Source organism: Lissotriton vulgaris, chromosome 6, assembly GCF_964263255.1.
Source record: "Lissotriton vulgaris chromosome 6, aLisVul1.2, whole genome shotgun sequence".
Classification (NCBI taxonomy): domain Eukaryota; kingdom Metazoa; phylum Chordata; class Amphibia; order Caudata; family Salamandridae; genus Lissotriton; species Lissotriton vulgaris.
The window spans coordinates 1,297,985,552-1,298,010,097 of NC_141694.1; the positions used below are offsets into that span (position 1 = coordinate 1,297,985,552).

Here is a 24,546-nt window from a genome sequence, read left to right on the forward strand (position 1 = left end):
TACTGGCAGTAAGAACATACATATAATGCAATTTTAAAACACACTAGTTTCCCTTCTAATTAAATTGTTTTCTTGAAACAATTGCTAAATATCCCTGCTGTGTAAAACATAAAAAGCACCTCCCGCCGTTTCAGTCGACCCTCTTTAAAAACCGAGACATGAGCTAAATTTCCTATTATCTGCCTGGACAGCTGGTGAAAAACTGCGACCGCCCGAGCAAATTCGGGCTGCCCGGTCACCCTATTCTGAGGGGTCAACCTTCACTGTTGACTGCATGGCGTGTCCTTTCCGCTATTCCCTGGACTCCTGCAATCATTGGACAAGACCTTAGCGGCTAATGGTTTCCCTCTCTCTCCCTCCGTCTCCCTCCCTCTGTCTCCCTCTGTCTGTCTCTGTCTGTCTCCCTCCCTCTGTCTTCCTCTATATGTCACATTCCCTCTGTCACCCTCCTCCCTCTGGCTGTCCCCCTCTTTCTCCCTCTGTCTGTCTCCACCCTGTGTCTTTCTACCTCTGTCTCCTTCCGTCTGTTGCCCTCTGCCTCCCTCTCTCTGTCACCCTCTGTCTCTGTCCCTCTGTCTCCCTCCCACTGTCTCCCTCCCTCAGTCTTCCTCTCTCTGTTTCTCCCTCTGTCTCTCGCTGTCTCCCTCTGTCTGTCTCTGTCTCCCTCCCTCTGTCTCCCTCCCACTGTCTCCCTCTGTCTTTCTTCCTCTGTCTCCCTCTGTCCGTCTCCCTCTCTCTGTCAACCTCTCCCTCCCTCTGTCTCCCCCGGACTCCATCCCTCTGTCTTCCACCCTCTCCCTCCCTCTGTCTGTCTCCGTCTATCTTCGTCTGTCTGTCTTCCTCCCTCTGTATCCCTCTATCTGTCTCCCTCCCTCCCTCTGTCTGTCTCCCTCCCTCTGTCGCCCTCCTCCCTCTGGCTCCCTGTCTCCCTCCCCCTGCCTGTCTCCCTCTGTCTGTCTCCCTCTGTCTGTTGCCCTCTGTCTCCCTCTGTCTCCTTCCCTCTGTCTCCATCCCTCTGTCTCCCTCCCTCTGTCTCTCTACCTCTGTCTCCCTCTCTGTCTCCATTCCTCTGTCTCCCTCTCTGTCTCCCTCTCTCTCCCTCTCTCTCTCCCACTCTCTCTGTCTCCCTCTGTCTGTCTCTGTCTGCCTCCCTGTCTCCCTCCCTCTGTCTCCCTCCCCCCCCCGTCTCCCTCTGTCTGTCTCCTTCTGTCACCTCACCCTAGCTTCCCAGGCACATGCACAGCCTCACCCGAGTTCTTCACAGGTCTTTAAAAGACCATTTACTTGTTAATGAGGCTTTGTTGTGAATCGCCTGGCCCCCATAGAGCAGAGTGTCTCTGGGTCCGCGCTGCTGCCGCGGTGTTTGCTGACACTTAAAAACATTTTTTTAAAACACAGGTACAATGTCTGCAAGGTCCGCGGGCCGCTGAGGAAGGCTTGCCGGGGCGGACGTACTATGAGTACCCGTGCTTAGCCCATGCCTCTGGGCTTTAGATACCGGGCGTGACCTTCAGGTTTGCCTTGCTCTCACATCCCCGGCCTACACAACAATGCCTTTTGGGTCCGTGTGAAAGGCACTGCCTTCATCCATATCTTCGGCCCACTGCACCTCCAGCAGATTCCGTGAACCGTGGTTTCCAGCACGAAGCATGCTTTCCAATGGGCTCTTACAACAGCGTGTGACCTTTGGCACATCCTGAGCCCAGAACTCAGCTCACTGGGCGCGTGATTTTTTAAAAAGATTTCAGTAATGACTCCCTCGAGGTGTAAAGTGTTTTTGTAATACACCCAGCCCGTGATCTTCGTCTCCTGAGTATCTGTACTGTCATTTCTTGACTCAGTTAAAGAGTGTAATGTGCCCCCTCACTCCAATAATGGCCATTCTATATTCACACAAAAAATGAACAGCTTTAGAAGAGTGGCAAATTACTCATGGTTCAGAATGTGGCCATCTGTCTTTAAGACAGGAAACTTGGTATGGTAATTGGTCTGTGACAAAAGCAGCTATTGTAGAACTGAAACATTTTTTATACAAAACCTTGTTTTGGGCCAGGCAAGTCATTTTTTTCGTTTATTAAAAAAAAAGTATTTAAGAGCATCAGTGCAATCATATCACAACTCGCATGTAATAAAGAACACTCTGTCGTGAAAGACAATATATTAATTACAGAAAGAGGAAATTCCACCCAGTGGTAGTCACTGTAATGCATATAGTGAGAATCAGATCAACAGAGAGCTTGTGACATGAACCGGAGGGCGAGGACAGCGTCGATGAAGACGGGCACACTACCGCTTCTTGTTCATAGGGCTTGACGTCCGGAGGCGAAACCAGCATCCCTTGAATCTGCAAAGAGACGCATATTTATAGAGTGAGATGGACAGAGTCTGTTCATTCATCTAGTCAGAATCCGAGATATCAGACAGAAAACTGATTCATTGCTTAATATTCCGACGCGAGGGAGGAAATCGCCTCCCTAATTTTAGAATTAACAAGCAGATGAACTTCAATATTAAAAAGACAACACAAGATACTGTGAGGGCTTGTTCTTCTCGGGCCTTGTGTGAGTACAACGCATGCATGCTTTACTTCATACCTTGAGCACTTGAAATAAGAATTACTTAATTTATTAATGTATTTTTTTTTCATTTCTATTTTTATTAAGCGCTGCTCTACCAGAAAGCTGTCAGTGGGCTGAAGAAGAGAACAGTATAGAGATGCGTGATATCATTGTTAGAGACCTGGCGTATAAACAATACATGTACAGTGAAAAGCAAGTGATGACAGTGCATTGGCATCTCCGGCCGCATCAGAGACTCGCGCAAAATATATGAATCAATAGGCGTAGAAATAACCACAGCAGCCAGTCAGGGGTGGTTCCTCTGCTGACTGCTGAAATGCAGCAGTCAGAAGAAAAATAAAATGACAAATACTATTAGAGTGCATGTGGAAACAGCTGTATGGGCGGTTGACTGTGTGCATGGGTGTGTTGGTGAGTGAATGGATATCTCGGTGCTACATGTCCAAGTAAGTACATATGTAAAACACAGTGCATGTGAGAGTTGGCATATATAAATGACTATACATGAGGCCAGTGAATGTGCGAGTGGCTGTATGGATCATTGTGTATTTGTATCAGTGATTGTATTAGAGAGTAAGTATGTGTTAGTATATGTTTGAATAAGTAAGGTGTTGTGTGTATAACTGCATAGTTGAGGAAATGGAAGTGTGATTGATTCTTTGCATGACTGACTAGGTGTGTGAGTAACTCCATGGATGAGTGGCAGTGTGTGAGTGTCTGTATAGGTGTATGAGTGCATATGATAGTGTTGTATTGATGAGTGACTGTATGTATGAGTGATTCTATGGGTGAATGAGTGAATGTGTGTGTAGACCTAGGAATCAGTGAGTGCGTATGTAGTAACTGGTATTGGTGTGTCAATGGTTTCAAGAATGGTAGTCTGTATTTAACACTGGGTGTATCAAAGCTTATATTAGAGTGTGAGGAGGTGCATCGTATTATCACATGAATGATATCATCAGTGATGTGATCAGTGATGTCAAATGAGATGTCATCCGTGATGTCATCAGTGATGTCATTTGAGATGTCATCAGTGATGTCATCAGTGATGTCACTGACCATGTCATGAATGATGTAATATGTAACATCATCAACAGTGGATTGCGGGTGCGCGAAATATAGTTAGTACAACTAACTATATAGGAGCAATTTCAATGTTTTTTTAAATGCTAATTCCTGCACTGAGTGGCTACCTCTCCGCTGTTTTTAATTAATTTGTTCACTCTTCCTGTTGCTTAGCTGATTTATCCTATTGATTTAATCTATTCTTAATAGACGCTAATTTTTTTATGAAATGAAATGTATTAATGTATTAATGCATTGGTGTATATTTATGTACTGCTGTTGCTTTAATGATTTTTTTACTGAAATCGAATAAAGCTAATCAATCAATCAATCGACATCATCAGCAGTGGATTGCGGGTGCGCGAAATATAGTTAGTACAACTAACTATATAGGAGCAATTTCAATGGTTTTTTAAATGCTAATTCCTAACTATATAAGGCCTGAAACCTATGTTTTTTAAGTGAATTTGCAAGGTTTTTAAAATGCTAATTCCTAACTATATAAGGCCTGAAACCTATGTTTTTTTAAGCGAATTTGCAAGGTTTTTTAAATGCTAATTCCTAACTATATAAGGCCTGAAACCTATGGTTTTTTCAGTGAATTTGCATGTTTTTTTTAATGCTAATTCCTAACTATATCAGGCGTGAAACCTATATTTGTTTTCATTACATTTTAAAGGTTTTGTAAATGCTAATTCTATTAGCGGATAACGTTTATATATGTTATTATCCTTCTGGGACCACCTGACCAGCCATCTTGTTTCTCAGGAGAAGTGAGGCACAAGAGAGCACAAAACAAGAGTGGAAAACGCAAAAAGGGGGCTGGGTAGAGACCCCCTGACCCCCTAGCCCTTCTCAGGCCCCTTGATTTTTTTTGGATTTTTTTTTGCCCTTGGGGGTCCTTCTGGGACCCCCTGAGAAGGGCTAGAGGGTTGGGGGTCTCTACCCTGCCCCCTTTTGGTGTTTTCCACTCTTGTTTTGGGCTCTCTTGTGCCTCAGTTCTCCTGAAAAACAAGATGGTGGCCAACACTTCATGGTTTGGACAGTTTGGAATGTTGACAGTCGACTGCCAGCCAATCAGAAACTCGCTCGTGCACGTAAGGGTGCACGCACGTACGCGTACCGTACGCGTAAGGTGTGCGTACGGTGAACGCATATAGATATATAATTTGCTCAAATTCAATTTTCCCAACAACTACTGGAGGGATTTTCACCAAATATAGAAAAGGCACTACTGCATACCTGTCCCTACCATTTTGCCAAGTTTGGTGTAATTCCGTTCAGTCGTTCGGGCTGTAGCCGTGTCTAAAGGTCCCATAGAAAATGCCATTTGAAAAATTTCAAATTCAATTTTCTCAAGGAACTACTGGAGGGATTCTCACCAAACATAGCAAAGGCACATGTGCATACCAGGCCCTACCAGTTTGCCAAGTTTGGTGTAATTCCATTCAGCCGTTCGGGCTGTAGACGTGTCTAAAGGTCCCTATGGAAATTAACGTGGGGAAAACACGTTTTGGGACCCCCTTTCAGCCCCCGCTTGACGAATCCCCCCGAAACGTTCAGGGAAGGAGCAGAGCGGGGCTGGCCAAAATTCTGAAAAATTACACGCAGATTCCTCAATTGGCGCCAAAGTTATTACCAATAGAATGTTGAGCGCGTATAGATATATAATTTGCTCAAATTCAATTTTCTCAACAACTACTGTAGGGATTTTTACCAAATAAAGAAAAGGCACATCTGCATACCAGGCCCTACCATTTTTCCAAGTTTGGTGCAATTCCATTCAGCTGTTCGGGCTGCAGCCGTGTCTAAAGGTCCCATGGAAATTAACATGGGGAAAACACGTTTTGGGACCCCCCTTTTTTCTCGGGCCCCGCTTGATGAATCCCCCCAAAGCTTTCAGGGAAGGAGCGTAGGTGAGCAAATTTAAGGAAAATTACACGCAGATTCCTCAATCGGCGCCAAAGTTATTTCCAATAGAATGTTGGGGATTTCCTATGGTAATTAGGTCCTAACTATATATACCTACTGGCGACAGGTAATATATATATATATATATATAAATATAAATATATATATATATATATATTTATATATATATATATATATATATATATATATATATATATATATATATATATATATATATATATATATATATACATATATATATATATATATATATATATATATATATATATATATATATATATATATATATATATATATATATATATATATATATATATATATATATATATATATATATATATCTAGCCCCCCACCTTGGATTGGCACATGCTGCCCCTGCAGCCTGTGAGAGGACAACATAGGAAATTGAGGAGGACAAGTAAAGACTATCAAGACTGTGGACCAGTGGTTGGAACACTGCAGATAAGATGTATATATACCAATACGTCTTGGTGCTGTGGAGAAAAATTAAAAACAAACATATTACTAACATGCAGATCAAGAGATAATCGAAGGATTGAGGGGGTTCGACTGTAAATGCCATTCTTCACGTTGCAGGTTCTGCAGCTTTTATTGAGACCTGGCCAGGGCAGCATCACCAGATTTACCAAGGTGCTGCATGGGTGGAGTGTCACAAAAAGTGACAGAAACAAAACAAAGCCAAATCAAGATTTGAGCTGGAAAGTAGCTCTAAAGTAACGCATAGTATATATTTCTCTCTACTTTGCATCAAGTTGGCATCCCAAGAGAGATGCATTACATTCTCAATCAACTAGCCATGAATTTTGACACAAAGCCCTATCTACTAAAAAAAAAAACAGTAGCCAACGCGCTGCACCAAAGTTTGACTGCTCTTCGAGGAAGGCAAATCTTTTGAAAAAATATTCTTCCCAAAAACGTTATAACTTTGCATGTGTAAAATGCACAGTATATTGTACTCGGAAGTTAGCTTTTCAGTACAAAGTCTATGCTGAACGACATACACACACCCTTACTTTATAGTACAAGGGTGTGTGCGTGGCACAAGACAGCCTACCAAGTTCGGATGGTTCAGAAAATAGTCCCAGGCACCAACATAAAAACAGCCTCATTAGCAAATCAGATAGATAAAAAATAATAGCCCACATTTGCAAAGCTTGAAGCTTTTGAATTCCAAAGACACAGGGGCTAATTTACAAGTCCCTTGCGCCACCGGTGCATCACTTTTAAAATGGGAAAAGGTAGCGCACCGGCGGGGCAAGGGGTTTATAAATAAGCCTCGTTGGGACAGATTTACAAGCCCCTTGCGCCTCTTTTACGCCGCCGTTGTGTCACTTTTGGTGACGCAGTGGTGGCGCAAAAGATGCACCATGCTGCGGGGTATTTACAACGTGACGCATCTGCCAGATGCGTCACGTTGTAAAGCCCTGCGCCAGAAGGAGGCGTTCCATCGCGGGGGGGGCGTTCCGGCGCAGGAACACCTTCCAAAAGTGGCTAAGTGAAATCTACAAGATTTCACTCAGTCACTTTTGGGCCCACGCTGCGTCAAAACCCTGCGCCTGTTTGAATTAGGAGTAAGGATTGACACAGCATTGTGGAGATAGGGCCCCCCAAAGCATTGCTGGAGCTGCGTCGCGCTTGTGACGCCACTCCAGCAATGCGCCGCTTTTACGGCACAGATGCGTGACGCATCTGTGCCGTTTTTGCCCCATGGTGCGCCGCATTCTAAATGCGGCGCATCCAGGGTGGCGGAGCTGCGGTGCACAATAACTGGCGCACCCCTGCTGATATGCAGGGATGCGCCAGTTGTTGTAAATCTGCCCCACAGTGTATAGGTGTGCTGAAGGATACTGAAGACTGAATATATCTGTGCTTGTTGCAGGAAATGTTTGTGGTAATATCTGGTTAATCAATAAGAAAAAATCAGCGCACCAAGCCATAAAACAGACCCACATAAGGCCAGAAAATGGCCGACAAGCTGACTGGTCAGACTAGCTCTCTGGCACCGTCAGAGTACCCTATAGGATAATACGATGCTGCAACTGGGGGATAATAACAAGAGTTCCATATGTTAGTAGATATGGTGCTGTTCTGCTGTCTCCCATTGATGCAGCGCAGTACAGGAAATACGACAGCTGTACTGTGTTGCATGAAAAAGAAGTCCGTTTGGCCTAGGAGTCAATCCCTATATAGCCAAGATCAAAAACCTCACAACAGAGTCGAAAGGGAGCATTCTTCTTCTGGAGCATGACTTTTTACCATTCCAAAGGCCTATTTTTTTTGTGGCTTACATAGAGCTGATATGGCACAAATGGTATCAGAGCAATGGACAGGAGAAACACATGTAAATTATTAATGCAAAGAGCAGGAGACAAATTGGAGTTGTATTGTCCCACAAGATTCTAAAGACTTAGTGTGAAAGGGAACTCACTTACATACCCCATAACAATTGAATTGCACCCTATAACAATTGAATTGTACCCCATAATAATTGAATTGTCAGAAACCTCCTCATAGTGCGGTTCTTAATGGGAATTTGATCACTCCACACCCACAATACACCCTAAGGTGTCATATTACAACAACAAACATTCCTTAAGCACACGCAGAACATACCCCTTCCCAAAATTAGTCCTCCACATTCAGAATTCGGAAATCAGTGATGTCACTTGTCTAGTTTTTATTATCGAACGTGTTTCGTCGAACAGGTATCTTGCCCCAAGACTTCCTCAGGGCTAGAATAAAACAGAACCTCTATTTATATATAGACCACCTCATGTTTCTAACAAAATCTTACAACCCAGTATTCCGAACATGCACATCACCGGGAACGCGGGAGATTTTCCCTGATGAAGGGCTCGTGGAACCCAAATTGCATTGGGACCAGTAAAAGAAATTGCATAAGTATGAAACTTTAATGTCGAAAGAAGTCAAAGAAACATTTTTTTTTCATTGCATTTTTTTATTGCATGAATAAATAAATGGTTAAATACGATTTACAATGCCCAAATGACTGGTATATGTTTTGATAATAATGTGAAAATGCGACCCACCAGAACCGCGCCCAGAGCGACGTTCCCTAACTTTAGAGAACGCTTTAATATAGACATTTCTTAAACACTCCTAAGGCCAGAAAGTGACATCTCCATGGCACGGTACAACCTTCTCAGCACTCAAACAACCAGGCAGTGCGTGTTCAAACTCTTTACTGTATGATTCGTGAAAATCCATGCTCTATTCCATAATGTTCAATTTAAAAAAGACAATCAGTAATAAAATCAATATTCACCAAATATACTAATACCACTAGAACACGTGAACTATACCAAAACCAGTGTGATTTGCATCTCACTTATACCTCCACCATAATTTTTTACCGAAGTAAATCTTGCTCATCAGACATTGGGTAAACTACCAAGAATTACATACATCATTTGTGCCACATGCCCATTGCCCCTCTATCCAAGCCAAGACTCTTAAGCCATTAGTTCCTTTTCACCCCCACTCATTTGAAGCTTGAGGACTTTTTTGGGTAGGTCACTAGGAACTGCATGTGTATAAGGTTTGTTGTAATAATGTACGACAGTTCTTGAATCAATTGGAAACATGTGTACCCTTATACTAGAATTTCTAGTGTGGGTACTCTCTGAAGTGTAAGCAAGCGCGACCTGCACAGGTAAGAGCGGTGGAGCGATGCAGCGAGCGCAAGGTGAGTGGTTTTATGTATGCTTTTAATTAATTTTACCTATCATCTGTCCACTTCCCTCAACCACACCCGCCCTGCCCACCGCTCTTACCTGTGCCAGCCGGACCTGAGTGTAAAAGTTCACAAAAAGATCACGAGGGAAAAGGTTGCCTGGACCCCTCTGAAGATGTGCACAGTGTGGAATAGGGTACAGACAAAATCAGATCTCAAGAGAACTCGGTAGGACTGCAGAAAGAGGAGAAAAAGTGTGTGGAATATTGGATGAGCAGGCTTGAGGTGCAGGGGTATGGATGGCAACCTGTTCACTCAGGTGGGTTGTGTGATGTCAGAAAATAAGCTATGTGAGCAGACGAGGATTAGAGTTAGATGAGTTTAGAAAAGAGGATAAATCTAGAATGTTGGGGAGGGGTTGTAAAAGAGATGCTCAGCCATCAAATCAGTTTCATAGTCTGTTTATGTAAAAAACAGACAAAGGGCCTGACTACAAGTAAACATGCTATTTACCGCACCTGATAAATAATGATACCCTGGGGTTCGTTATTTATTGGGTGCGATAAGTAGCACCTATCACATTTTACTGGGGAATACCATGCAGGTTTTGGTGTTTAAAGCACCATGGGCCAGATGTACGAAATTGCTTGTTTGCGATTTCCTAATAACACATTTTACTGATTCGCTATTAGAAAATCGCAAACTGCAATGCACAATAGTGTGTTTGTCACTGTTAACAATTCACAGTGGCTCTCAAATGAGCCTGCCTCATCAATATTCATGAGGTAGGTCACAATTAGTGAACTATTGTGAATACTACAATCACAGGGATGGAAGCCTGCTGGGGTCAGCAGTTCACCATGTATGTGATTGCTTTTTAGGTCGAGCCTAGAGCCAGTGCAAAACTTATTGTAGAGGAGTAGATGACTAGAAGCTCCGCCCACTCTCTGCCCATATTTGCTATTGCCTTGTGTCATTGTCTGTCCTAAATGCTGGCTTCTGATTCTTCAATTGGCTTGTTAGTTCCTCCGTAGTACCGCCTCCCCTTCATTTGTCACCTCGTATGGCTACTGGCCCCTTTACTTCGGTTGTTACATGGTACGTTTTATTTAGACTGTGAGCACTATTTTCCTTAATGAACTTCTCCTACTTGGTGTCGTCTTGAAGTTGGTAGTGACTGTGAATGTTTTTAAACCGCATTCCCGGTCACAGAACTTTCCTACATGCTAGCGCAACTCACTTTAGGAAGGGACGCTGTTAACACGTCCGTTTCTAATAGCGACTCACAAACACTGGTTTGCGAGTCAGTAATAGATTATCGACTTGCAAAATAGGGTTGGTACATGGCAAAAAGCATTTTACTGGTCTCTAGAGGCCTTATGAGTCATTTGTGAGTGGTAAAATGCTTTGTACATCAGGCCAAAAATCCGAATGATACTGGTAATACCTATGTTTTTCCCAGTTAAATTTCGGCGGGCTTGACCTGCGGAAATGTAATCAATGTTGCAGTATTTAATGCATCCAATGCTTAGTAGATGAGTTAAATACCTTCAAACTTGTAATTCCAATCTATGCATAAACAGTGGTTTACATATAGGTCAGAATTTAGCGAGCAGCTTGTAATCAGTACCAAAGTTGAGGACACTCTTCCAGTAGCACAAATATACTTGCATAGATCCCATCAGTAAGGAGACTGCAAGATGCCGGTATAAAAACTCTTAACATATGTATGCAGGGATGTATGATGATACATCGCAAACACTTACATTGTGTGCCATAAGATCGCAATTGTTACATCGCATGTCCCCTTAGATCGCGAGTAATCACAACGCATACCATTACATCGCATTTATATAGCAATGCATGCGCGATACATTTACATCGCATTCAGACACCCCACATGCTTTTACATTGCAATTTTTACCCGTATGCGCAATTCCCTTAACCGACCCTAAACACTAATCCTTTAAACAGAAAACAGTTCCCTACAATATAGGATGCAAACACTTCCCTAAACCCTACGCCCTAAAAAGTAAAGCAAGCGTACACTACGACCTCAGCCCTAAGCCCTAATCCCAAAAGGCAAAAACATTACCTATACTGCAATTTGCCCTAAACCCTAACACAACCCCATAACAGCGCCTATACTACAAGAAGCCCTAAGCCCTAACGCCATCCCAAAACAGCACCTATTCCCCTAGTAGCCCTAACGCAACCTCAAAACAGAACCTATTCTCCCCGTAGCCCTAGTAGCCCTAACGCAACCCCAAATCAGCACCTATTCTCCTAGTAGCCCTAGTAGCCCTAACACAACCCCAAAACAGCACCAATTCTCCTAGTAGCCCTAGTAGCCTTAACACAACCCCAAAACAGCAACTATTCGACTAGTAGCCCAAAGCCCTAATCGCCAAGCCTAAAACAGTACCTATACTGCAACTAGCCCTAAGCCAAGTACAAGCGGCCTCCTTACCTGTCTCTTTGTCGTTGTTCCAGTGTTGTCTCCCTGTCGTCTTTGTCCCCCGGAGCCCGTCTCGACGCCCCGCGTAACCCATCTCGGCGCACGTCAATTACATGCCATGCATTGGAAATGCATGTGTTCTGAAAGCTCATGCAACGTAATGGCGTGCGTAGACAACGCACGCCTCGTAACGTTGCGTGTGTTGTAAGTGCACGAGATGTCAATGTATGCGTCGTAACACATGCGTTGAGATGGTTGTTTCCCGTAGGCAGAAGCGCAGTGGATGTTGGCTGTAATCCATACAGACCAGTTAAATTTTGTTTGCAGAAAATATTAGAAGTACAGGAGAAATGGATCCATGCTCACCAGGGGGGGCTCCTCTGCTAAGGCAGAGGAGCGTCGCCCCACGGATCTTTGAGCATGAAAAATAACATGATAATAGTATAGTTATTATTGTTTTATTTTTCGCAGGTTTGGGGCTGGGTAAGGGCGGGCTAGAGGCACAAAGGGGATGAGTGGTTTGCAAACGCCAAGTGAGCATGACTGCTTGGCCGGCCTTCCTGGCCCGGCCAAACAGTCATGCGCACTAAGCATGTTTCCTACCAGGCTGCATTACACAGCCTGATAGGGAACATGCCCAGGCCCCCAGTCCCCATCTGAGCATCGAACAATGGCACTCAGACCGATCACAACGCTGTAGTGAAGCGTTGTGATTGGCTATGGGGAGCTTGGGTGCTTCCTGGTTCAGGAGATGTGGAGGAGCGACATGGCAGGTGGACGATGTAAGTGGTATTTTTTTAATTTTAATTTTGTTCCACTGCACACCCCCTCCCCGCCTCTCCACCCTTATTCCCTAACAGCCGCTACTGATGCTCACGCTTTCCTTTGGTTACTCTCATAACTGGTCCACCCAGACTTTGTAGTCGGTGAGAAAACATAGGGGGAATTTTAAGTTTTGCTACCAGCAACAGCTCGGTGAAGTAAGCTAAGATAAAACAATGGCTGACTTACAATATAAATTCTGCCCTCACCCTGCAGTGCCTATCCTCGGAATGCTTCAGAAAAAGGGGGTGGTGATGGACAGAGCATCTGAATTAAGCAGAATACTCGTACCCAGTCAACAGATCAGGGCTTAATCCATCACCGTTTTTTACGTCACTGCACCATCCCAGCTCAGAACCTGGCTACATGCAAATCAGTCTGTCCCTGGCCCAGTGCATTAGGGGAATAGGGCAGACCAAACTGCCAAGCCAATTCTTTTACTGGAAAGGAAACAAGCTTCAGGGGGCCTGTTTCTGGCATTACAGCCGTCTTCGGCCCGGCTTGCTTGAATCCTGATGATGCAGTGAGCAAGGGACTCATGTCTGAGCATACCCTACCACGCTTATGGTGGACAAAACGATTCAGAAAAAGGGGGTGGTGATGGACAGAGCATCTCAATTAAGCAGAATACTCGTACTCAGTCAACAGATCAGGGTTTAATCCATCACCGTTTTTTAGCTCACTGCACCATCCCAGCTCAGAACCTGGCTACATGCAAATCAGTCTGTCCCTGGCCCAGTGCATCATGGGAACAGGGCAGACCAAACTACCAAGCCAATTCTTTTACTGGAAAGGAAACAAGCTTCCGGGGACCGGTTTCTGGCATTACAGCCGTCTTCGGCCCGGCTTGCTTGAATCCTGATGATGCAGTGAGCAAGGGACTCATGTCTGAGCATACCCTACCATGCTTATGGTGGACAAAACGATTCAGAAAAAGGGGGTGGTGATGGATAGAGCATCTGAATTAAGCAGAATACTCGTACCCAGTCAACAGATCAGGGCTTAATCCATCACCGTATTTTAGCTCACTGCACCATCCCAGCTCAGAACCTGGCTACATGCAAATCAGTCTGTCCCCGGCCCAGTGCATCATGGGAACAGGGCAGACCAAACTACCAAGCCAATTCTTTTACTGGAAAGGAAACAAGCTTCCGAGGACCGGTTTCTGGCATTACAGCCGTCTTCGGCCCGGCTTGCTTGAATCCTGATCATGCAGTGAGCAAGGGACTCATGTCTGAGCATACCCTACCACGCTTATGGTGGACAAAACGATTCAGAAAAAGGGGGTGGTGATGGACAGAGCATCTGAATTAAGCAGAATACTCGTACCCAGTCAACAGATCAGGGCTTAATCCATCACCGTTTTTTAGCTCACTGCACCATCCCAGCTCAGAACCTGGCTACATGCAAATCAGTCTGTCCCTGACCCAGTGCATCATGGGAACAGGGCAGACCAAACTACCAAGCCAATTCTTTTACTGGAAAGGAAACAAGCTTCCGGGGACCGGTTTCTGGCATTACAGCCGTCTTCGGCCCGGCTTGCTTGAATCCTGATGATGCAGTGAGCAAGGGACTCATGTCTGAGCATACCCTACCATGCTTATGGTGGACAAAACGATTCAGAAAAAGGGGGTGGTGATGGACAGAGCATCTGAATTAAGCAGAATACTCGTACCCAGTCTATAGATCAGGGCTTAATCCATCACCGTTTTTTAGCTCATTGCACCATCCCAGCTCAGAACCTGGCTACATGCAAATCAGTCTATCCCTGGCCCAGTGCATCATGGGAACAGGGCAGACCAAACTACCAAGCCAAATCTTTTACTGGAAAGGAAACAAGCTTCCGGGGACCGGTTTCTGGCATCACAGCCGTCTTCGGCCCGGCTTGCTTGAATCCTGATGATGCAGTGAGCAAGGGACTCATGTCTGAGCATACCCTACCACGCTTATGGTGGACAAAACGATTCAGAAAAAGGGGGTGGTGATGGACAGAGCATCTGAATTAAGCAGAATACTCGTACCCAGTCAACAGATCAGGGCTTAATCCATCACCGTTTTTTAGCTCACTGCACCATCCCAGCTCAGAACATGGCTACATGCAAATCAGTCTGTCCCTGGCCCAGTGCATCATGGGAACAGGGCAGACCAAACTACCAAGCCAATTCTTTTACTGGAAAGGAAACAAGCTTCCGGGGACCGGTTTCTGGCATTACAGCCGTCTTCGGCCTGGCTTGCTTGAATCCTGATGATGCAGTGAGCAAGGGACTCACTTTGCAGGCTGTGTGTTTTGGTGCAGAACAAATTGAACAGTCAACATGGCTCACATGTAGCATGTAATCAAAGGAGAATGAATCACCCATCCTGTTTATAGCCAGGGACTAGGGTTTTTACCGTCTTTATAAGCAGCTGGCCACCTTCCTCGAGACAAACGGATCCCTCGACCTCTCGCAGTCTGGCTTCCGAGCCAACCACAGCACCGAGACCGCCCTGATCGCAGCCACCGATGACATCCGAGCACTGCTTGACAACGGAGAAACAGCAGCCCTCATCCTCCTAGACCTCTCTGCGGCCTTCGACACTGTCTGCCACCGTACACTAGTGCAGCGACTCAGCAACGTCGGAATCCAGGAGAAGGGACTGGAGTGGATCATCTCCTTCCTCGCCGGAAGGACACAGAGAGTTCGCCTCCCCCCGTTCAGATCTGAAGCCACCGAAGTCATCTGCGGCGTTCCTCAAGGCTCCTCGCTCAGTCCAACCCTCTTCAACGTCTACATGAGCCCCCTCGCAGACATCGCACGCCAGCACAACCTCAACATCATCTCCTACGCCGCCGACACCCAGCTGATCCTCTCCCTCACCAACGACCCCGCCACCGCCAGAGCCAACCTTCACGAAAGGATGAAAGAGGTAGCCGAATGGATGAAGAACAGTCGCCTGAAACTGAACTCGGACAAGACGGAAGTCCTCATCCTGGGATCCTCACCCTCCGCCTGGGACGACTCCTGGTGGCCCCCCGCCCTAGGCAACGCACCCAAACCAACAGACCACGCACGCAACCTAGGCTTCATCCTGGACTCCTCCCTCTCCATGACCAGACAAGTCAACGCCGTCTCCTCGTTGTGCTTCAACATCCTGCGCATGCTACGTAAGATTTTCCGGTGGATCCCCACCGAGACCAGGAATACGGTCACCTAGGCCCTCGTTACCAGCCGTCTGGACTACGGAAACTCCCTCTATGCAGGAACCACCGCCAAACTCCAGAAGAGACTCCAGCGGATCCAGAACGCCTCAGCACGACTCATCCTGGACATCCCCCGTCGCAGCCACATCTCCGAACACCTGAGAAACCTGCACTGGCTCCCGGTCAACAAGAGAATCACCTTCCGTCTCCTCACCCACGCTCACAAAGCCCTACACAAACAAGGACCAGGATACCTCAACAGCCGCCTCAACTTCTATGCTCCCAAACGCCAGCTTCGATCGACCGGCCACGTCCTCGCCGCCGTCCCCCGCATCCGAAGAGCCACCACAGGAGGACGGTCCTTCTCCTACCTCGCTGCCAAGACATGGAACTCCCTCTGACCCACCTCCGCCTGACCCAGGACCACCTCACCTTCAGGAAGCAACTCAAGACCTGGCTGTTCGAGCAGTAGCGGATCCCCCCCCTACCCGAGCGCCTTGAGACCCTCTGGGTGAGTAGTGCGCTATATAAATGCTTTGATTGATTGATTGATTGATTATAATAAACCCTCATTCATGTGAAAGCCGTAAGTGCGGTATATGTTGGTTTTCTGCAAGGATTGTTATGTGAAAAGCATCATCATCAGGTCTTTGTTATGCTATCCTCCACCTGGAGGGAGACCAACTGGTATTCACAGTTGTGATAAGGGATGGTGAGGGTGAAAGTTAAGTGCGTTTAAAATTACGTCCATCTGTCAAGGCTGGTTTTTATCGTGTTGATGATGGGGTAAAGTTAAAAAGGGAGATGGTGCGTGAATAGAAGTCACTGTTTAATAGCACCTGCTTAAAAAACGTGAGTGGTCGACATGTTTCAGCCCTTGTGTGACCAGTCAGGTCATTGGGCTTTCTTCAGGACCAAGTGGTTGCACGCTTACTGTTTCGTAACATGCCTAGGTAAGTAATGCACTTACCCTTCTTCTTACGCACGCTTAATAGCACAATAACTGGTTGTAGGTGAGTTGTTCCCTCAGGTTTTTCAATTCACAAAGATGGACGTAGAATTTTTATATTTATCTACGTTGGTCGGGACCGAGGGTAAGACGAGGCACCCTGAGGGAAGACGGGCGAAACCTAGTTCAGGGTATGCCCATGAAAGGAGGATCTTACGGCTGGAGGCCCCTAATAATAAGGGGAGCTGATACGACTGACTTTGGCTCCCTTATATAATTTAAAGAAAATTGCACCAGTGTCCGATAATAGCAACGAATGACCTGGCCCTGACGAAATTGCCTGTAAGATTGAATGGCAATGAAACATGTCGGCTAAGAAAGGAAGTGGTCTACATATATGCAGCTTGTTTTAAATCTCTGAATAACGTACAAGAAAAGAATAAAACTGGTAATCTGTGCGTCTTATTTCAGTTTTATACTGTATTGTGTCTTGTTTGGTTTTGGTAGTCGCAAAGCACATAGGGTGTGTTTTTTTTAATCATTTGAGCACTCTTTTTTTGGAACACTTAGAAGTTTTAGCAAAATGGTTACCGACAATGATAAAAGTGAGCATAGCTGGTGAGTTCCAATCAGCAAGCTCAACTGGTGGTGAGCACGTGAGGTGCCATTATGCTTTTTTCACATTTTTGAAAAATGAAACACATTTATTGGTGGTTTTTTTGGGGGTATATATACCGTTGTTTCCCATCTTTAATATTTGATGGGTTATGACCGTCATTTAATAAAAATACAATTTTATTAAAAGAAGGAAAATAAAGTGGTGGGACACTACCTTGTAAAAAGTGAGGAGTGACCAACGTAGATAAATATAAAAATTTTACGTCCATATTTGTGAATTGGAAAGCCTGAGGGAACAGGTCTTGTGTGTATTCGACTAATTGAGAGGAGTGGGACCAGTTATTTTTTGTTCCCTCTACAGCTCCGTATGGATAGAATGGTAGGTGAGTACCTTTAACTCTTTTATGTGGCAATTCAGCTCAGTCGGGGGACGGGCGGAGAAAGACTATCTCACTGAGACGTCTTCCCAGCGACTTGTGCTAACTCCACCTGTCGTGCCCGGGGGCATGGCAGATGAAGCACACGTAAGGAGAAGGGTAAGTGCAGATTTTGTTGTTTAAAGCACCATGTGCCAGATGAACGAAATTGCGTGTTTGTAATTTTCTAATAGCACATTTTCATGATTTGCTGTTAGGAAATCGCAAACTGCGATGCACAATAGTGTGTTTGTCACTGTTAACAATTCACAGTGGCTCTCAAATGAACCTGCTTCATCAATACTCCTGAGGCAGGTCGCGATTTGGGACCCTTTGTGTCTGCTATAATCACAGGGATGGTGGCCTGCTCGGGTCAGCAGTTCACCATGTCTGTGATTGCTTTTTAAGTCGAGCTTAGAGCCAGTGCGAGACATATTGTAGTGGAGTAGGTGACTAGAAGCTCCGCCTACTCTCCGCCCATATTTGCTATTGCCTTGTGTCATTGTCTGTCCTAAATGCTGGCTTCTGATTCGTCAATAGGCTTGCTAGTTCCTCCTTAGTACCGCCTCCTCTTCAATTGTCACCTCCCATGGTGACTGGCCCCTTTACTCCAGTTGTTACATGGTACGTGTTCTTTAGACTGTGAGCACTATTTTCTTTAATGAGGTTCTCATACTGCTTTAGTGTCTTCTTTACTCCCCCCTCCCCCACGCCCTCCCTCCTGTTGTCCGTGCCTAATCCCCCACACTCCCGTTGTTCATGCCTTCTCCCCACCGCCCGCCATCCCTCCAATTGTCCATGCCTTCCGCCCTCCCTGCCGTTGTCATGATGCCTACCATTTGCAATGCAATAGGTCTCGCGTAAATGCGAGACCTATTGCATTGCAAATGCTTGTTTAATAAAACAATATTTCATTTTGTAATGCAGCCTATTTTCCTTAAAGGACAACACAATGCATTTCAAACATAAAAATGAATAGCTACCTTTTCAGTTTTTAAGAGAAGGCAGTGGTGCTTGAGACCACTGCCTGAGGACCACTGACTGCTCTTAAAAAATATCTGCGACCACATTGCTTTGGGACCCCTTCCCATTTGTGAATGGATTACCACCAACTTGAAGTTGATGGTAACTGCAAATGTTTTGCAACCACATTCCCAGTCACTGAACTTTCCTACAAGCCAGCACCACTCACTATTAGTAAGGGACGCCTTTAATAGGACAATTCCTCATAGCGACTCGCAAACACTAGTTTGCAAGTCAGTAATAGGTTACCGACTTGCAAAATAGGGTTGGAACTTGGCAAAAAAAACATTTTACCGGTCTCAAGCGGCCTGATGGGCCATTTGTGATCAGTAAAATGCTTCGTACACCTGGCCCCAAAATTAGAATGGTACGGTAAATAACAATGCTTTTCCCTGTTAAATTTTGGCAGGCTTGACCTGACTAAAGTTAATGAATGTTGCAGTATTTAATGCATCTGATACTTAATAGATGAGCTAAATACCTTCAAACTCATAATTTCGATCCTTGCATAAACAGTGGTTTACATATAGGTCTTAATTTAGCAAGCAGTTTGTAATCAGTGCCAAAGTTGAGGACACTCTTCCAGTGGCACATATATACTTGCATAGAAACCATCAGTAAAGAGAGCGCAAGATGCCGGAAAGAAAACTCTTAACATCTGTAGGCAGAAGTGCAGCGGATGTTGGCTACAATCCATACATACAAGTTAAGTTTTGTTTGCTGAAAAGTTTAGATGTACAGGAGAAATGAAGCTATGCTCACCAGGGGCGGCTCCTCCGCTAGGGCGGGGGAACGTCGCCCCACGGCTTTCTGAGCAGAAAAAATATATGATAATAATGTAGTTATTATCATTATATTTCTCACAGGTTCGGGACTGGCTTAGGGTGGGGCTGGAGGCACAAAGGGGATGAGTGGTTTGCACACTCTAAGTGAGCATGACTGCTTGGCCAGACTTCCTGGCCCTGCCAAACAGTTGTTGGCACTAAGCATGTTCCCTACCAGGCTGCATTACACCGCCTGTTAGGGAACATGCCCAGCCCCCAGTCCCCATCTGAACACCGAACCACAGCACTCAGACCAATCTGCACTTATCCTTCTTCTTACGTGCGCTTAATATTGGTTGTAAGGGAGTTGTAATTGTAACTCTTTTATGTGGCAAGTCAGCTCCGTCGGGGGACGGGCGGAGAAAGGCTGTCTCTCTGAGACGTCTTCCCAGCGACTTGTGCTAACTCCATCTGTCGTGCCCGGGGGCATGGCATATGGAGCACACGAAAGAAGAAGGGTAAGTGCATCACTTACCTACCCACATTATGAAACAGTAAACGTGTAACCACTTGGTCCTGAAGAAAGCCCAACCACCCAACTGGGCACACAAGAGTTGAAACATGTCGACAAATCATGTTTTTAAGAAGGTGCTATAGAAAAGTGACTCTTCTATCCACACCAGCTCCCTTTTTAGCTTTATCCCATCATCAACACAATAAAAACTAGCCTTGAAAGATGGAGGTAATTTTAAACATACTTCACTTCCACCCTCACCATCTCTGATCACTACTGTAAATACCAGTTGCTCTTCCTCCAGGTGGAGGAAAGCATGACAAAAACCTGATGATGATGCTTTTCACATAACAATCCTTGCAGAAAACCAAGATATTCCGCACTTATGTCTTTCACATAAATGAAGTTTTTTAAGGACGGTAAAAACCCTGGCTATAACAGGACGAGTGATTCATTCTCCTTTTGATTACTTGCTTATCGGATGGAAGCCGAATGAATCTCAGCTTCTCTTTCCCTCATTTGATTATAAGAACACATCCCTGTGTGCCATGCCTACAACCTACTTTCCCGGCATAGGTCAGCCACCCCTCTAGCTAGGAGCACTATACCAGTGGTGAGGGCACAGTTGCATGAGCCCTCCACCCCTACAGTGCCTAAGCCAATTCTTAGACATTGTAAGTGCAGTAATGCCATTAGGAGAATATGGTGCTGGGGGTTTGTCATTACGAGCTCCACAGCATCGTAATGGCTTTACTGAAAACTGGGAACTTTGGTATCAAACTTCTCAGCACATTTAACCCACACTGATGCCAGTGTGGGATTTATTGAAAAATGCACTCAGAGGGCATCTTAGAGATGCCCCCTGAAAAATAGCCTAACACTGGTGTACAGGCTGAGTGGCTGCTCGCCAGCTGCCACCACCAGACATGTTTCTGGAACCCTGGGATGAGAGCCTGCTGCTCTCATGGATCTGGGACATGATGCCAAGCCTCCTCCCCCAGGAGGTGCAGGGTCCACAAAGGGGAAGCTTCAAAATGTTGCCATCCTTGTGAGCTGCCTCAGGACTTTGCTGCTTCCAGCAACTGGCCCCCACTGGTTCTGACCCCCGCTTTGGGTTGGAGAATCAGAAAACCAAGTGAGGAATGGAGTTGTGGCCACCTTTGCCAACCCTACCCCTCACGTGGGGAGGCGAGGTGAAGCACAACTCTCATTCCCCGTCTTCTTGCAGGTTGGGGGACCCAGCCAACAAGAGTGCAGCATATGCCCCACTCCCACTGAAGGGTGGCATAATACAGGGTGTACCCACCCCAAGGAAGGGATCCATTGGTCCCAACTTTGACCTACCTGTAATGCCCTGAAATCTAGTATTCAGATGCAACCCTGAACCTTGTCTCCTCAGACAAGAACCGACAAAGAAGAAGAGAAGAAGAAGGACCGAAGAACCTGTGCTGAATTAAGAAAAGGAGTCCCCACCTCAAACTTGCCCAGCGAAATCCCAGTGTGTGTCCTGCAGCCAGCGACCTATCGAACTCGCAGGACCTGCCCTGCCTTCCAAAACCAAACACTTTGTTTCTCGTGAGCACCTGATTTGCTCACCTACAGACTCTGGCCCCAGCCTAAACCGTGAGTCTGCACCACTCTGCACCCGATGCCTACGGCCTGAGTTTGAGTGGACCAACACCACAAGGAGGTCTCCCCGGTGATCCTGACCTGAGATCTGGTGATCTCTGACCTGACTCGACCCTCCAAATGGTGCCTGCAGTTACTTTCTTGAGCACCCCCGACCGTGATCGGAGCTGGTAAGAAAAGCTGACGCCTAAACACACCCCTGCACCCGAAGTCCCACGGCCTTGAGTGGTGTCCCACGGCCTTGACTGTGTCCCAGCATCCCCAGGCATCCCAACTTACCTCTCCAACCAGTGGTCTCCTCCAGTAGAACTTTGTCCCAGAGCCTGCATTCTTTGTTGCAACAGGAGAATCCCCATTGAAAACAACAGGGCACCGAAGCCAAACCAGCATCCTGCACCCGGCCATCCTTACACCTCTGCGGGTGTACTTTGAGTGTTAACTCGGATCCCCCTTTGCCCTGAGCCTAACACCAGGACCTTTGCTCTCACAACCTCGTGGCCTGTTCATGAGCAGCCACCAACCAGAAGCCCCCTATTCCCTATTGTTTAACATTGGGCATCAGCACTTTGCACCCAGCCACCCTAATGCTACTGAGGGTGCTTTGAGAGTGCATTCCAGATCCTGGGGGAACCCTGGTTATAACCCCAGAATACCAACTCCCACAAACTTGTACTTACCTGTACACCTTTGACTTCATTTTTCTCCACAGGAATACATTGACCATTTTTCCTTGAAAATTGTTCTGTGTGGAGTTGGTTTGTATGGAACATTCAAAAACTGTCTTTGTACTAAAAGTGAATTACTTACCTTTTGTCTAGGAAAAGTCTCAGTATGATATCTAGGCATATCAGTGATTAGCAAAAGTAATCTGAGAAGTAATCTACAAAGTACCGTACATAGTGATCTGAAAAGTAACTGAAAAGTAATTTCAAAACAGTGACTTACCTGTAATTCATTCAACTGCATTTGAAGCTGCACTCAATTGTGACACATTGTATACAATTTTGCAAAGCATTTATTTCACGGATCTGCACCAGCCTTGGCTTGGTTCTAAGAAATACAATAACAATAATATTTTTGATACAAATTGGTCTGAGTTCAGTCTTTGATTGTGTGACATCATTTGCTCTCTGAGTGTGTACAACAAATGCTTAACACTACCATCTGATAAAGCCTTACTGCTCTCCCACCAAACCACAATTAGAGAGTATGGTGCTTTCTACTTTTACCTCTGCCTACCTTTGGGGTTCCACAGGACTCTGTGGACACTATACCTCATGTTGGCATAGTATAGACAGAACTTGATTCCACAAGTGAAAAAGGGTCCAAGGGAACATGTTCACCGACCCACAACAGATTCAATCCCCAAAACCTCAATATTACAAAAAACACAAGGAATCTGGTGGTTAAAAGGGAATAGCTGAACTAAGATACAAGAGGAAAAGCAACTACTGATCATGCGCCTTTCTGACAAATGTGTTAAAATAATAAAGTTTCTTCAATTGAGTAAACCCTCTGTAACCTAGGGAAGTGGCTATTGGATTTCCATAAACTGCCCTTCGTGGCCAGTGTCATCATCTGGAATTCCAGCTTCCCTGTCACAGCACCCCATTAAACCAGGAGGTGACTCTGGGACTGTAGGCTTTTCAGGTACATACTTTTGAACTACTGGTTTTCGGCTTTTTTTTTTTTTTTTACTTTATTGTTAGGAAGGAATAGTGGTTAAACAATTGCATACATCTGGTTGGTAACCTTGCATTGTGCACAATTTATCTGCGTAATAACTGACAGGTTACATTCTCGCAAAGAAGACATGGTGTCTGCTGTATCATGGGTCTCTCTTAAGCTTTCAACATATGACATTCGGTCGTAAAGTGCGCTCCCTTGTTAACCTTTCCCTCAACTGCAGTGATGAGTACAATTTTTTTTGTTTTTTTGTTTTCATCACGTAACTTATATAAACTAACTACCCCACATACCCCCCCAACCATGTGTCATCGTATCCCCTGCACGTTCCCCACAGTTCGTAATACCCTGTGCTGTTATTCGTATTGCATTAATGGCCAGTGCATTGCCGTCCACTCCGTCGTGCCACAAGTCCGAGGTCTTCACCCCGCAACTGTTCAGTTACTCCTCCTCTCCTTCAGAGTCTGAGTCCTCACCCTCTGGCAAGGGCTCACAAAGTTCCCCTCTGTACATGTTCCATGCCGCCCATACCTTGTTCCATTTCCGGGGCGCCGCTCGAAGCACATAAACCGCTCTCTCTGTCACCATGAGGATGTCCATGTTTTTAGCCCATCTACTGGCGGTGGGCAGTTCGGGCGCACCCCATTTCTGTGCTATATCCCGTTTAGCTACTGTTAATGCCAGCGACGCCCAAATCAGTTCATACCTACCCAGGTCATTTGGGTCCCAGATGTTTAGAAGGCATTTACGTGGTTCGGGTAGAATGGAGAGTTTAAGGGCCTGGGAAATGGATCGTAGTACCTGCCTCCAGAATTCGCGTATGTGTGGGCATTCCCATAGCGTGTGGAACAGTTTCCCTTCCTCCCCGCAGCCTCGCAAACAGAAGGGGTGTGGTGCTCTTTGTATTTTGTGCAGCAGTGTTCTGGTGTAATAGATACGGTGTAAGATTTTAAGCTGCACCAGTCTGAGCTTACTAGAGATTCCTACCTCCTTCGGAGAGGCCAGGGCCTCATTCCATTCAAATTCGTCTGTCTCACCTAGTTCCTCCTCCCATTTCCCTTTGAGTTTTAGTGTCGGGTCTTTGAGATTGTTGATCAGCTTTTTGTATGTAAGGGAGGTGGCGCTTTGGAGCATGAAATCGGTCAGTATTCTATCTTCTAAGGGGGAGGAGTCTGGTAGTGTGGTGCCGGCAGGG

At 45.6% G+C, this 24,546-nt stretch overlaps 1 protein-coding gene across 1 annotated transcript in view; it reads right to left on the minus strand.

Annotated features, from left to right (window-relative positions):
• Window positions 1-2,058: 2,058 nt before the first annotated feature.
• MOXD1 (monooxygenase DBH like 1) overlaps window positions 2,059-24,546 on the minus strand; it is a 773,208-nt gene continuing 750,720 nt past the window's right edge. The window contains exon 12 of the mRNA XM_086925392.1: window positions 2,059-2,344. Within this exon, the coding sequence (XP_086781518.1) occupies window positions 2,165-2,344 (180 nt within the window). The 3' untranslated portion in view covers window positions 2,059-2,164. The remainder of the gene's footprint in view (window positions 2,345-24,546) is intronic.